Source organism: Aptenodytes patagonicus, chromosome 1 (assembly GCF_965638725.1).
Source record: "Aptenodytes patagonicus chromosome 1, bAptPat1.pri.cur, whole genome shotgun sequence".
In the NCBI taxonomy this organism is placed as follows: Eukaryota; Metazoa; Chordata; class Aves; order Sphenisciformes; family Spheniscidae; genus Aptenodytes; species Aptenodytes patagonicus.
In genome coordinates, this window is record NC_134949.1 from 9,770,634 (window position 1) to 9,784,306 (window position 13,673).

A 13,673-nucleotide genomic window follows, 5' to 3' on the forward strand; every position below is an offset into this window, starting at 1 on the left:
CCAAGCTGTACAGGGTGGTACCAGTAATGTGAGTACAAGGGGCATTGGAGAGCGCTTGTTCCCCCCGTTTCTGGCAGCCCTTGCTTCATCAGGACTTATGGAGCTGTGCCTTACATTGCAGCACACTTGAGCTGGCTTTAATACCACCACTATCTGCTCAAATGTGGCCCTCATACAGTACATTTAGGTGGGCTTTTGACTTGTAAGAGCAGCCCTGCTAGTGCAGTAAGAGCACTGCTAAGAGCTCTCTTTTTAATTCCAGTCCTACTGGTGAAGAGTTGAACTGAAGCAGGGATGTACAATGTGTCCTCCCCACTGATTCAAATGCTCTCTGCTTTAGATCCTAATGCCTCCAAGGTATGACAAGTGTTTAGAGAAACATGAAATAGAAAAACTGTAAACTAAGGCATGTACAGGACATAGAGAGAACTGCAGCATAAATACAAAAAACCCTCTGCTTGACAGCTGGTATTAATTTGTTGAATTGTGAAAGCCTATATTATAATTCCTTGTAAATGCATAGCCTGGATAATTAATTAGATATAGGATTTAATTAAGGACAAATAAAAACTGAGCCCACAATCTCATATCTTGATGCTGGCAGTGTAGCACACTACAATGTCATAGTAGTTACAGGTGTACAGCTCCTGCATACTGCAAATACTTAAGATGCCAGAAGGAAATTATATTGCAGTCAACTTCCGTGAAGTGCGCTTGAAAAAGCAGAGAGGTCCAGGACTTAAAGAAATGCTTTAGTTCACTATTACCTCTGCAATCTGATTTAGGCAGGTTCAATTTTTATCTAAACAAGCACTAAATTCTACAAGTGAGATTCTTTGCTCTGCCAGCTCACCATCCAGACTGAAAAAGGGCTGAAGTAATTTTGAAGTGTCTTTCAGCTTGGGTAGGTCTGGTAACCTGTGATTCTTTAGCTAATTTTAAGAAGCTGACAGTCGCCCTCCTGCCTCCTCTCCCTCTCTGGCCTCTTTCTCCACCACCCACTCCACTAAGCAAACACACAAACACATGCTTCATCTCTTATGGTTAGCAAGGGAGCTCCAAACAGATGGGTTTTTTTCCCAAATCTATGTTTCCCCCCTCCCGAGCCTCCTGGCCCTCCTCGCTGCCTGCTCACGATCGGGTGCCCAGGTTGGAGGGGCTCCCGCCAGGGGGCGCCACGGAGAGCGGCCGCCGGGTGGGGCAGGGCGGGGCGGGGGGCGGTTAAGGGGCTGCCTTCGCCTTGCCGCTAAATCCAGGTGCTAAGCCAAATGTCACTCTCTTGTAACATTTGGTTCGGCAAACCCAAACTCACGCAAACCTCAGCGATGCCTTCTCTCCCTAAGACTTTTCGACTTTGCCTCATCTATCCCTGGGTAATAATAAAGAAACATGAAGATGATGATGATGGTGATGATGATGATGATGACGACTGTATTGCTTTCTTGCAGATCATTTTTACTAAGTTCCTGAAAGCACAGAGCTACAGACTGAAATCTAAATTCATGAAGTTACAGATTGCAAAAGACACTTCCATATATTCAGTACATTTGCTAGTCACTGAAAATTGTTCTTTATAGTAGTTTATCTCAGGAATTGTCTGGTACTCTATTATTCATGGAATTCTTAATGAAATTATTACTAAGAAAAAATAACAAATACCAGGCTTATGTCAGTATTTGTGAAATAACTTTATCTCCCAGCATCTCCCTCTCTTTCAGCACCTCTCCCCATTTTTTCCTTCTCTTCAAAAAGAGTGGCAAGTGAAGGCACTGGTAAATGTATCTTCCCCAGCCTTCACACTCACAACAGTAAAATTCTATCAAACAAACATTTCTTCTTCTTGAACGTTTCTAACAACTGGAGAAATATCCTATCCTGAAGGACTAGGATCTTTTTAGCTCTACAATGATCTTCAGGAACTGAAGAGTAAACAGTGCATGCCTGCTAGCTGTCCTGTTCCTGCTAGATAGGACTGCTGGGCCTGACAGCAGCGGGGTTTTCTTGTTTGTTTTTTTTTTTCCAAGGCTAATGTCTATAGTATTTATGTATATTTGTGCAAGAGAATGTCTCTTCTGAATAATCTGTATACACAGATATGCAAAGCTGGTGGCAGCATTATTCAGCACTGACACTTTGCAGAGTTATCAGCAAGCACGGCTGTAGCATCTATACATTACAAAAATGAGAACTCCCAGGGCATGATAAAGCCCTGTTGCTATCTCAGAATCTCAGTTTTTGTTTAATAATATGCATGTATTTTTAATGCTTCTGCCTAAAAGGCCCAACTCAGTCCCCACTGAATTTGCAGATTCCCTTGAAACAACAATGGCAAAACATTGGTTCTGCTCTGAATATCAGTAAAAGTTAAAGCTGTCCTTTTCCTTCACCAGCACCACTGGATCAGAAGTCCATACAGGTGACAACTCAGAAAATAATCACTGTCTACTGCCAGTTTAGAAATACGATGAGTAACATCCATGGGCAAGATCTTTAAATAGTGTAAATCTGCATAGTTTCAGTAAATTCAATTTGTGCCAAATAAAAATTCTGCATTTTGTGTTCACATAGCACTGGAGAAAAGCATTATTTAAGTAGTAACTGCAAAGAATAACAAAACTGCTTGGCTTTGCTAGTTTCTATCATATATGATATATACTGTACACATAGCTGCTGTGTAAGCTTTGCTGTATTGCATATTTCTGTTAATCTGTTATGTATGGCATTGGTAATACTGTGTAGAATTACTCTTTATGCAAATATAGGAAAGGTATCCTTAGTATAACTAAATTTCAGGTTGTTGGAAATACTACATCTGACAAGATATGACATTCCAATAGGCTCTTTCATTTCCCTAGTAAGCAATCTTATTTATCAGGACACTCAGAGAAAAAAATTGCCATATAAAAGCACAGTTCTTCTGGGAATGCACCATACAATTATAGCTTTCATTATTTTTCTGTAAATGTATATAAAAACCCCAAAGCCCAAAACTCACAACAATTTTTCTCTCAAAAGCAATTGCATTATTTCCAGGTTGCAGCCAGGGCTCCCAGGTTCTGACCACAGTTCTGCCACTAGCTCACTTTCTGCATGGGCATGGGCATGGGCAAGTCATGAATGTGTCTGTTTCCCTATTGAGAAAAACAAGCTTAACTACTGTCTGCTACACAGATGTAATAAAATAATGTATTTGCTCTGCGCTTTGAGATTCCCAAGTGGAAAAAAGACCATGAGAGTGAAGGATAAAAGAACTACCATTCACATATATGGCAAACTGTTCTAAACTAAAAAAGGAAAATTTCCTTGGCTTCCAGAGAGAGAGAACCCAAAGACAGGCTAAAGGTCCCTTTGACCCTTCCTGGCACTGAATGTTGCCCAGTTGGTTCAGAGGATCTTGTTTTAGTATTTATAACATCAGTGTAGTTATGTGTAAACTGGACACATAGTTGTGCCTCTTCCCCAGACAAGTGTGTTTCTTTTTTTCAGACATGTGATTCCCAATAGGTTGAGTAGAGAGAAAATACCGATGCATAAATGAGCACTTCTCACAACAATGCTAAATTTTTAGGAATCAAGATGTAGCTCGTTATGTTTTTAATGAATGCCACTTTAGCATAAGCCCAACAATCTGTAAGCCAAGCATGTTATCTCAAACAATTCCATTTTTTCCCCTCCAGACGTTTCCGCAGACAAGATGTTCGACACGGAAATGCAGCGCAGCAGTGCTTTGGCCAGCAGTTCATTGGTAATCTACTCACATGTTTACAAATTGTTAGCAAATGCCTAGAGCAGAGAGCACAGACTTTGCCAAGAGTATGAGCCAGACCATGATCTCACCTGAGTTTTTTTACTGGCATATTCCTATAAGAGGTTATAAGAGTCATGGGGATGAGCCCATGTCATCCAGGTCTAAGAATGACTTTGTTTCGATGGCAAGTCAGGTGCATCCCATAGCGTTCATGTAGCCCTGCAGCCCTTTCATTCAGACTAAGGATGTGGCTAATGCATCTCAAGGGCTTCCAACAGAAACGCAAGTGGAAAGATGGGGCAGGGATAAGAAACAATAGGGCTGCATCCTGAAATGAATATGAAATACTGCCAGGACACTCAGCCAGAGGTGGGAATTGAAGGAGCTCCTTAGCACAGACATGGGCAATGACGTGTCAGAACACAAATGTGTATTTATGATCATTATCAAGATTTGTCCTAAAGAAAGATTATTGTGTCTAATGCTGTTGTCCAAACCTTGGAAAGTGATGATTTCAAACATTGGTACTGGGAATGCCAATGACAGAAAACAGTTGCCTGGACATCCTCAATATTTTGCAGGATAACACCCAATACATTTATAGAAGAAAAAAATCAAATATAAAAGATTCTTTTAGATAGATAGTCAGAGGAAAGATATTTTAGTTAAATACTAGATAGGTATTTTACCAGAGAAAGCTTCATTAAAATTGGAGTCTATTGGAGGATATAGTAGATTTTGGAAAAGTATATTCCAATATGAATTATTAATTATACAGTAAATTTGAAATACAACAGAGAAATCACAATGATATGAAACCCCGTGTTTTTTAGGGTATAAAACAGATTGGTCTCAAGAATATTTCTCACTACTGTGGAATAAGATGATTTCATTAATAAGGCAATTGGTCTCCTCCAGTGTAACATCTAGCTTATCTTCCTCCAGATGTTTTGTTGGATGGAAAAGCAGAATTGAGTTGTGATTAATTTCATTCACCTTATTTTTATTAGCACCCTTCGGGCCAAAACTATACATTCATTTCACATGTGTATAACATGGGTATATATAATATTTGTTAACATATTTATAGTTTTTAAGAGTTTCATTCTGCAAAACGCTATGTGTGCTTATTTTTATATAAATAAAAATATTTAATTATTTATTATATTTAAGCATGTATTAAATCCTCCTGTTTCACGGAGTGAAAATGAAATAGATGAACTATTCATAAGAACCAGGCACAAGCAATTAGCAGTGTGAAAGGCTGAGATCTGTTTCTCTGTGTATAATCTTAGCTGAATCATGGCACAATTCGGTTCATTTATCTCATAGCCAGATCCTGTGAGAGTCTGAGATGATGGGAGAATTCACTTAGCAGGTCAGACCTTCACCAGATACTACTTTTCAGTCACTATCTGGTTGGATCTGAATTAAACTTCACTCTTAAAATAAATATACCCTGAATATGGAGTGTAACAAGTATTGGCAGTAACACATTTTTAAAACATTTCTTTTCCTTCCAGGTGAAGTCCTGGAGAAGACTGAGGAGCGACTTGTGTATGGAATAGAGTACAACAGCACCCTTCTGGAGTGCATCCCTCGGACCTTACAAGCAAAAGTAATCTGGTTTGTCCAGCGAGCGCATGAAGCTAAGAAGGAAGAGGTAAATATTCTTATAGCCTAACCTTTTAACTAAAAGAGCCCGTGCTTAGGAATATTACATCTTCAGTGAAAGGCCTGTCATCAGTTGCTGAAATGTACATGGGTGTAAAGGAAAAACATAATGTTTATCTGCTCTCTTGAATTAATAGACCTGAGAATTTCAGTTGGTGTTTGCATTCAGCACCTTGAATGCATATGTTAGAAATGTAACGAAACGATTTAAGATCTCAAAACAAAAGAGAAACCCACACTTCTCTTGGTATGTTACTGCAGAGGTGAAATGTGTACATACTACTCCCAATGTTAGTCCAGTTTAACATCTATTCATTCTTGCTGCCTCACCCATTACATTACAGAACCTTCTGAAAATGGGTGTTGGTGGATTCTCTGCCTCTTTTACATACATTTCCCTATTATGAAAGTGCTTCATAAGTGTTACCATATTTATTCCTCAATACTTCTCTGATAGATATCAGTGTAACTATCCCCACTTAGTATGTGGAAGGACATTGGGAGAAAAGCCTCAGACCACCAAAGGATAAGGATGGTTCCCTCACTGCCTAGCAGCTAGGCTCTACTGCGAATGTGAGATCCCAGCTTTGCCATAGACATCTGCAGATCTCTGGAGTGGGACTCGTGATAGTAAATGCGGACATTTATAATAAAGAGATGTACCTGGGAGCTAGTTGATGTAGGCTGCCTTTAAAGTCAGACTAGATGGTGTTGCAGTTATAGCCAGTGGCATCGCCTCATGCTTAACTAGACAGCTTCATTTGGTCAGGTAAAAAATGACTAGTAAATCACTGAATACAAAAATAACCAAGGATGCCACACTCTGCTTTAAATATCTAAAATTAAGCAAGACGAATGACATCCCCACTTCAGGCACATTTTTGCCTGAAGTTTTGTCCAAGTCCCAGATCTCTGCATGGATTTTCACACTTGGTATTTCCTCATGTATTTAGCTGGAAGATCCCTATCTATACATAAACATTCTTACAATAGAACTATTCATAGAATCATAGAATAGTTTGGGTTGGAAGGGACCTCTAAAGGTCATCTAGTCCAACCCTCCTGCCGTGGGCAGGGACATCTTCAACTCCATCAGGTTGCTCAGAGCCCCGTCCAACCTGACCTGGAATGTTTCCAGGGATGGGGCAGCCACCACCTCTCTGGGCAACCTGGGCCAGTGTTTCACCACCCTCAGCCTAAAAAATTTCTTCCTTATATCTAGTCTAAATCTACCCCCCTTTAGTTTAAAGCCATTCCCCCTTCTCCTGTCGCAACAGGCCCTGCTAAAAAGTCTGCTGCCATCTTTTTTATAAGCCCCCTTTAAGTACTGATAGGCTGCAAGAAGGTCTCCCCAAAGCCTTCTCTTCTCCAGGCTGAACAACCCCAACTCTCAGCCTGTCTTCATAGGAGAAGTGTTCCATCCCCCTGATCATTTTCATGGCCCCCTTCTGGACTTGCTCCAACAGGTCCATGTCTTTCTTATGCTGAGGGCTCCAGAGCTGGACACAGTACTCCAGGTGGGGTCTCACCAGAGCAGAGTAGAGGGGCAGAATCCCCTCCCTCGACCTGCTGGCCACGCTGCTTGTGATGCAGCCCAGGATACGATTGGCCTTCTGGGCTGTGAGTGCACATTGCCGGCTCATGTCCAACTTTTCATCCACCAGTCCCCCCAAGTCCTTCTCGGCAGGGCTGCTCTCAATCCCTTCATCCCCCAGCCTGTATTGATACTGGGGGTTGCCCCGACCCAGGTGCAGGACCTTGCACTTGGCCTTGTTAAACCTCATGAGGTTCACACGGGCCCACTTCTCGAGCTTGTCCAGGCCCCTCTGGATGGCATCCTGTCCCTCTGGTGTGTCAGCCACACCACTTGGCTTGGTGTCATCTGCAAACTTGCTGAGGGTGCACTTGATCCCACTGTGTCTGTCATTGATGAAGATATTAAACAGTACCGGTCCCACTACGGACCCCTGCGGGACACCACTTGTCACTAATCTCCATCTGGACATAGAGCCGTTGACCACTACCCTCTGGATGCGACCATCTAACCAATTCCTCACCCACCGGACAGTCCACCCATCAAATCCACACCTCTCCAGTTTAGAGAGAAGGATGCTGTGGGTGACTGTGTCAAAGGCCTTACAGAGGTCCAGATAGATGACATCTGTAGCCCTTCCCGTGTCCACTGACGTAGTCAATCTATCATAGAAGGCCACTAGGTTGGTCAGGCAGGACTTGCCCTTGGTGAAGCCATGCTGGCTGTCTCAAATCACCTCCCTGTCCTCCATGTGCCTTAGCATAGCTTCCAGGAGGATCTGTTCCATGATCTTCCCAGGCACAGACGTGTTAATCAGATCTTTCACAAAAGGTAGTGAACTATGATGGGGGGAGGATGTCCTATTATATGCACATCCCATTAGATCCAGTAGCTCAGATACTGGACACCAGGAGTGTAAATTTGAACAGACCCTAACCTTCCAGGATGTCTTTATACTAGTAGGATGACTTTGTTTTAATGTTTCCCCTGCAAGTTATTACATTTTTCATTAATAATTATATAGTCATTAGAAAAAGACAATTACAAGCAGAGAGAAGTAGAATAATATAGTCATAGAATCACAGAATGGTTTGGGTTGGAAGGGACCTTCAAAGATCATCTAGTCCAACCCCCCTGCCGTGGGCAGGGACATCCTTCACTAGACGAGGCTGCTCAAAGCCCCGTCTAACCTGACCTTAAACACTTCCAGTGATGGGGCATCCACAACTTCTCTAGGCAACTTGTTCCAGTGTCTTATCACACTCAGCATAAAATGTTTCTTCCTTATGTCGAATCTAAACCTACCCTCTTCCAGTTTAAAACCATTGCCCCTTGTCCTCTCACTTCAGGCCTTGCTAAAAAGTCTCTCCATCTTTCTTATAGCCTCCCTTTATATATTGAAAGGCTGCAATAAGGTCTCCCCGGAGCCTTCTCTTCTCCAGGTTGAACAACCCCAACTCTCTCAGTCTTTCTTCATAGGAGAGGTATTCTAGCCCCCTGATCATCTTCGTGGCCCTCCTCTGGACTCGCTCCAACAGGTCCATGTCCTTCTTATGCTGGGGGCTCCAGAGCTGGACGCAGTACTCCAGGTGGGGTCTCACCAGAGCAGAGTAGAGGGGCAGAATCCCCTCCCTCGACCTGCTGGCCACACTTCTTGTGATGCAGCCCAGAAGACGGTTGGCTTTCTGGGCTGCAAGTGCACATTGCTGGCTCATTTCCAATTTCACATCCACCAATATCCCCAGATCCTTCTCTGCAAGGCTGCTCTCAATCTATTCATCACGCAGTACTTTTCTGCTTTATATTCAGCATCTTATTCTTAAATAGAAAGATGGAGATTCCTTTCTCCTGGGCACTTCTGCTGGCTGGATTAGACAGCTCAGTGCTCCCTGCTTGCTAGCATCTGTGAATACATCATAGTTAATAACCTAGCTCTCAGGACCTGTAGCGGGAACTCAAACACCAAACTCAGAACTGAGGCTTTAGATCACAATGGTCCTGCAGTTAGATATAAAAATATCTATGAGTGTCGCCCCAAAAACATTTGTCAATGTATAAGAGCATTCACAGCGACAGTTATTGCAGGTCATCTGGCAAATGCCCATTTGTTTTCCATCCAGTAGTATATTTGCATGTTTCAAGCTTATTTCCCTCTGTGATTTAGCCACAAGTGACTAACCCATGCTGCGAAAACAGGAAACTATCAGCTCCACTGTCTGTTCTAACATGCTTGCCAGATTCTCTAGATCACTTTCCTTCCACAGTTCAACTTCTTTACTTCAAGTAAATATTTTCATTACTTAAAAACTGTGAATTAAAGGATCATGGATTCTTAATCTTCCTCTTGAAATGCAATATTACATTCATGAAAGTACATTTCAGAAGTTATTGCACTGATTTAAGGTAATAGTAAAGGCCTGTGCTCTGTAACTCTGTCAATTTGGTTTTTAGGTGAAGACGGATGACAGAATAATCAAAATGGATCTTGGCCTCTTATTCCTGAAGCTGCATCGGCTGGATGCAGGGACCTATTTTTGTCAGACGGTGGAACACAGCATTGTTCACACTGTCAGGAAAATCACCCTGGAAATAGTCGAGGAAGAACGTGTAGATGAAATGTTCAATAAAGACTATGAGGAGGAGATACCTCACAAAATGCCATGCCCAATGCAGAGCAGTATACCTCAGGCATCTAAGCCATGGTACAAGGAATTTCTTCAACTAATAGGTTACAGCAACTTCCAGAGGGTGGAGGAATACTGTGAAAAAGTGTGGTGTACAGATAAGAAGAGGAAAAAGCTGAAAATGTCTCCGTCCAAGTGGAAATATGCCAACCCTCAGGAGAAGAAGGCAAGGATCAGGCCAGAGCATTACCGGTTGCCCAGGAACATAGCTGACTCTTGATGGACAAAAATCCATCTACTGTTTCTGGGCAAAATTTTATTTGGACTTAAGTAAGAGGGAGAAATTAGTCTTGGTTTTGGTAAATGACACAGGTTTATATATATAAAATATCGGGACTGAAAACAAAAATGCTATGGTAAGTTATACTGTACACTCATGATGACTGTTTAGAAGCATTTTAAACAAAATCTTCTTAACTATCTGATTCGAAGTAGGTCAATGCAATCAGAGTTTTGCATTAGGGAGGACGTGACAATCTTCAGACTTTGAGTGCTTGAATAAGTTTCCTGTGTGGACCATGCTTGCGCTGTATATTGTTGCATATGATGGCATATTTAAGCAAACTCAAATAGCTAAGCATTCACAAGCGGATGAAAAATATAACACATATCTTTTCTTCGTTTCACAAATTTCTCGTGCTTCTGAAAGCGGCACATCTTAAGATCTTTCCTTTTGATTGTGACCTGTCTGAGTTTATCACTGAGAACAATGAGTTGTGTTAATACAGTGTACTGCTATTTCTAAAGATAATGAAGGGAAATCCTATTTACTTCCCACCATTTTTTTCTTATCAATCATTTACGAAGCACAGTGTGCTCTCACAGCTAAATAATATTGCCTAGTAACTTGATGTAAGTCAAATGCATGCTGAGAACACAAACAGAATGAAATTCTTCAACCTATCTGTATAAAAAGTTGGAATAACGGTTTAGATAGAAAACGAGTCTACCTTGTCTCTAGTAATGGACGTTGCGGTAGTAATGACACGAATTAAGGGAGTGCCCTCTTGTGGCAAAACAAAGCAAAAGCAGATATTATCTATTTTCTGAAGAAAGTGTATAGCAAGGAAGTATTACCCAGATCCACAGCTGGTTTGTTTTCAGCACACACTTCTAGTCTCCATGTGCTAAATCTGCAGATTTAGAAGGTAGTGTTGGAAGTCATTTATGCTGGAAAGACAGCATTTAAAGTAAGTAATGCTTTACGTTGTTAACGTGCTTTTGGCGTAAAATGCAGTCATAAAAAGTTAGGATGTAGATTAAAAAAAAAAAACCCCACAGCATTATGCAGCTGTGTTTCTATAGTTTCAGGGTCTGCTCCAGGTAAATCTTTTCCTGATATGTGATCTCTGGTCAAAAGGGCTGCTTTGCTGCTCTTGTGAGTGATATCAGGAGAGGAGATCAAAGAACTAAGTCGCAATCTAGGTCTTTCAAGACTTACTTAAAAAAAAAAAGAAAAAAAAATCTTTCTTTAAGTACAAGAAACCAGATGCAGAAAGTGCAGAAAAACTAGCATTTAACTACTTGAGAAATCTGATATTACAATATGAATTGGATTTCTTTATAATTGGGAATTAAAAAAAAAAAAGCAAAGTTATAAACACAAATGAGTCACAAATGAGTTAATTCCTCAAATGAGAACATGATGCCAATAGGGGAAATAGCCAAGCTGATACTGATTTTGATGCCACCAAGAAAATATAAAAAATATTCACCAGCCACATAGACGTTCATGTTGAGCTTCGACTTCTAATCAGGAAACAGAATTTAGACAGTGGGAATTAATAGCCTGGAAAACAGAGATTTGCTAGGTTTGCTGTGTTAACAAACGCAGCAATCAAGGCTAACCCAGTGTCTTCCAAACAGGCTGCGTGTGAGAGGATCTCGCAGTTGCTGCCAGGACCAGCGAGCTTTGCTGTGTGCCTCTGGGAACAGAGACTGTCCCGGTGTTTGGCAGGAGCCCGTGGGTGCACTGTCAGCAACGGGAGTACGAGGGAAACAGGGTTTCACCTTGTGTCGGTGTAACAGCAGATAAACCTTTCCATCAGCCAGTTGTGTTAAGGAAGCCAATTTATCTGAGGGTTTGCACTTCGTTTAGCTAGAATGCCTGTCTAAGAGATGGGACCGGACACTGCACGGCCTTGCACAAATTCACACAGTTGCTAACTTTGATCTGATACAGGAGGCTGGATAAATTCACTTTTCCATGACAGTTTAATGGAACTCAGTTGCAGTTAGGATCCTCTGTTTGTTTACAGTTATATGGAAAGTGCTAGCACTGAAGGCTGTTGCAGAGAGAACAGACACAGAACAAGCATCCCTGATTTATACTTAATCCCCTATACAAACCTCGCTGGCATCCTTGATGGAAAACTGTTAAAACACCACTGAAATCCTTTTCTGGTGAACTATGGAATCTATTTCTTTTCAACAGTAATGGGAGTTATATTTTACTTTTTCTGATTCATTTGCTAGTATCCAGTGCCAAATGTACCATTAATGGACTATTAGAAAGGAATAACAGCATCTCAGCCTGATGGAACAAATATAACTTTGTGTCTCACTCTGAGATTTCAGGTGGAAATCATGTGATATGCAAATCAGGATTCCCGATTTAACACGAGAGTGTGTATTTTTAGCTCCTCATCCCTTTAGTGGTTATATGTGGGGAATTGCATTAAATTTTTATTTACCTTTTAAAATTTAAATTTCTAGCTCACACCTTACAACTTTCATGGCTGCAATGCCTGTGAGAATTCAGAACTACAAGGTCTTGTTCAAAGAGTGCTATGACATCTATGGAAGAAGAGAAAGAGTGACAATGTATTTTGGAAGGATACGCACAAATGTGCTTGTACACAGACAATGTTATTTAAAATGCTTCTTTGTATATTTGGGGGGCATTGTCTGCTTTTTTCATTATGAGTTTGATGTATTTTGTATGTGCATGAAGTGGTCAAATTATAAATATAATTAAGAACCATATTTGGCTGAAATAATCTGTATTATTTCTCATAGTTTATTTTCACAAGACAGTATGATTATGCGCAGATCACTAGTCACACATTGTTATTTACAGATGCCCTTTTCCATGCATTTTATGAGTAAATCTCAGATCAGGACAGAGGGATGATAGTTTGTTAATGTCAGGTAGATTTGGGAAAGCTATGATCAGAGCAGCATCTGCTGCATGAATGTATTTTGAGAGTAGAACATCGTCACTTAAACCCAGAAGATTCTAACTGATAGAAGTTCACTGAGAAACAACAATTTGGATAAAGCTTTGAACTCTGCCCTGCTGCCTGAGGAGGGACAAGGCAGATCACTTGGACTAAACATTTATTTTTCTTTGCTCTTGCTCTTTTGTTGTCAGTGAAGACTATTGTCACCTTGTACAAACTACTGTGGTCTCAGACTCTGATGGGTCATCAAGGCAGGAGAGTGCTAGCCTGCTGTGAAATTCCTGGTTTGTATATCTCAGAATAGGCTTTTAGGGTCTACACAACCTTTCTGTAACATAAAATAGATCTCCTTATGTAGGCAAGAGAGAAAAATAATTGCCCTACATCCAGGTGCTTGAACAGCAGAGGTAACAGTCATATTTGAAAAAGTGCTTGAATTAACATAATTAACGCAGTTATAGAGTTTCTCTTCTTCTTTTATTTTCTTTTAATTTGGGGGGGGATCAGTTTTCTTTTCCCCAAAGAAATCTGTCAGTCAGTTTCCCTTCTAAAAAGTCCATTAATCTCCTTAGTCTACCTTGGAGCTGTGAAGCTGGAGTTATTTATGCAACTTTATGTCTCGGGGTCCAGAAGGCACAAATGCCTCTGAAAGCTGCACTGTCCAGATAAGAGGCACTGAAAGTGAGCTTTTCTACATCTGTAATCTAGCTGGATGTCTGCAATTCCTATCAGCCCTGGAATCCTGTTCAGTTCACCAAATTACCACTTTTAAAGGAGATTTCATGTGCAGTTAACATGAGTATTTATTGTAAATGAAGCCATGATTGACAAGTCTTGCCTTTGGGTGATAT

At 41.0% G+C, this 13,673-nt stretch overlaps 1 protein-coding gene across 1 annotated transcript in view; it reads left to right on the forward strand.

Annotated features, from left to right (window-relative positions):
* The window catches only part of SEMA3E (semaphorin 3E), a 156,241-nt gene extending 143,616 nt beyond the window's left edge, over positions 1-12,625 (forward strand). The window contains exons 15-17 of the mRNA XM_076359316.1: positions 3,678-3,745; positions 5,272-5,411; positions 9,408-12,625. Of these exons, the coding sequence (XP_076215431.1) occupies positions 3,678-3,745; positions 5,272-5,411; positions 9,408-9,860 (661 nt within the window). The 3' untranslated portion in view covers positions 9,861-12,625. The remainder of the gene's footprint in view (positions 1-3,677; positions 3,746-5,271; positions 5,412-9,407) is intronic.
* Positions 12,626-13,673: the final 1,048 nt, after the last annotated feature.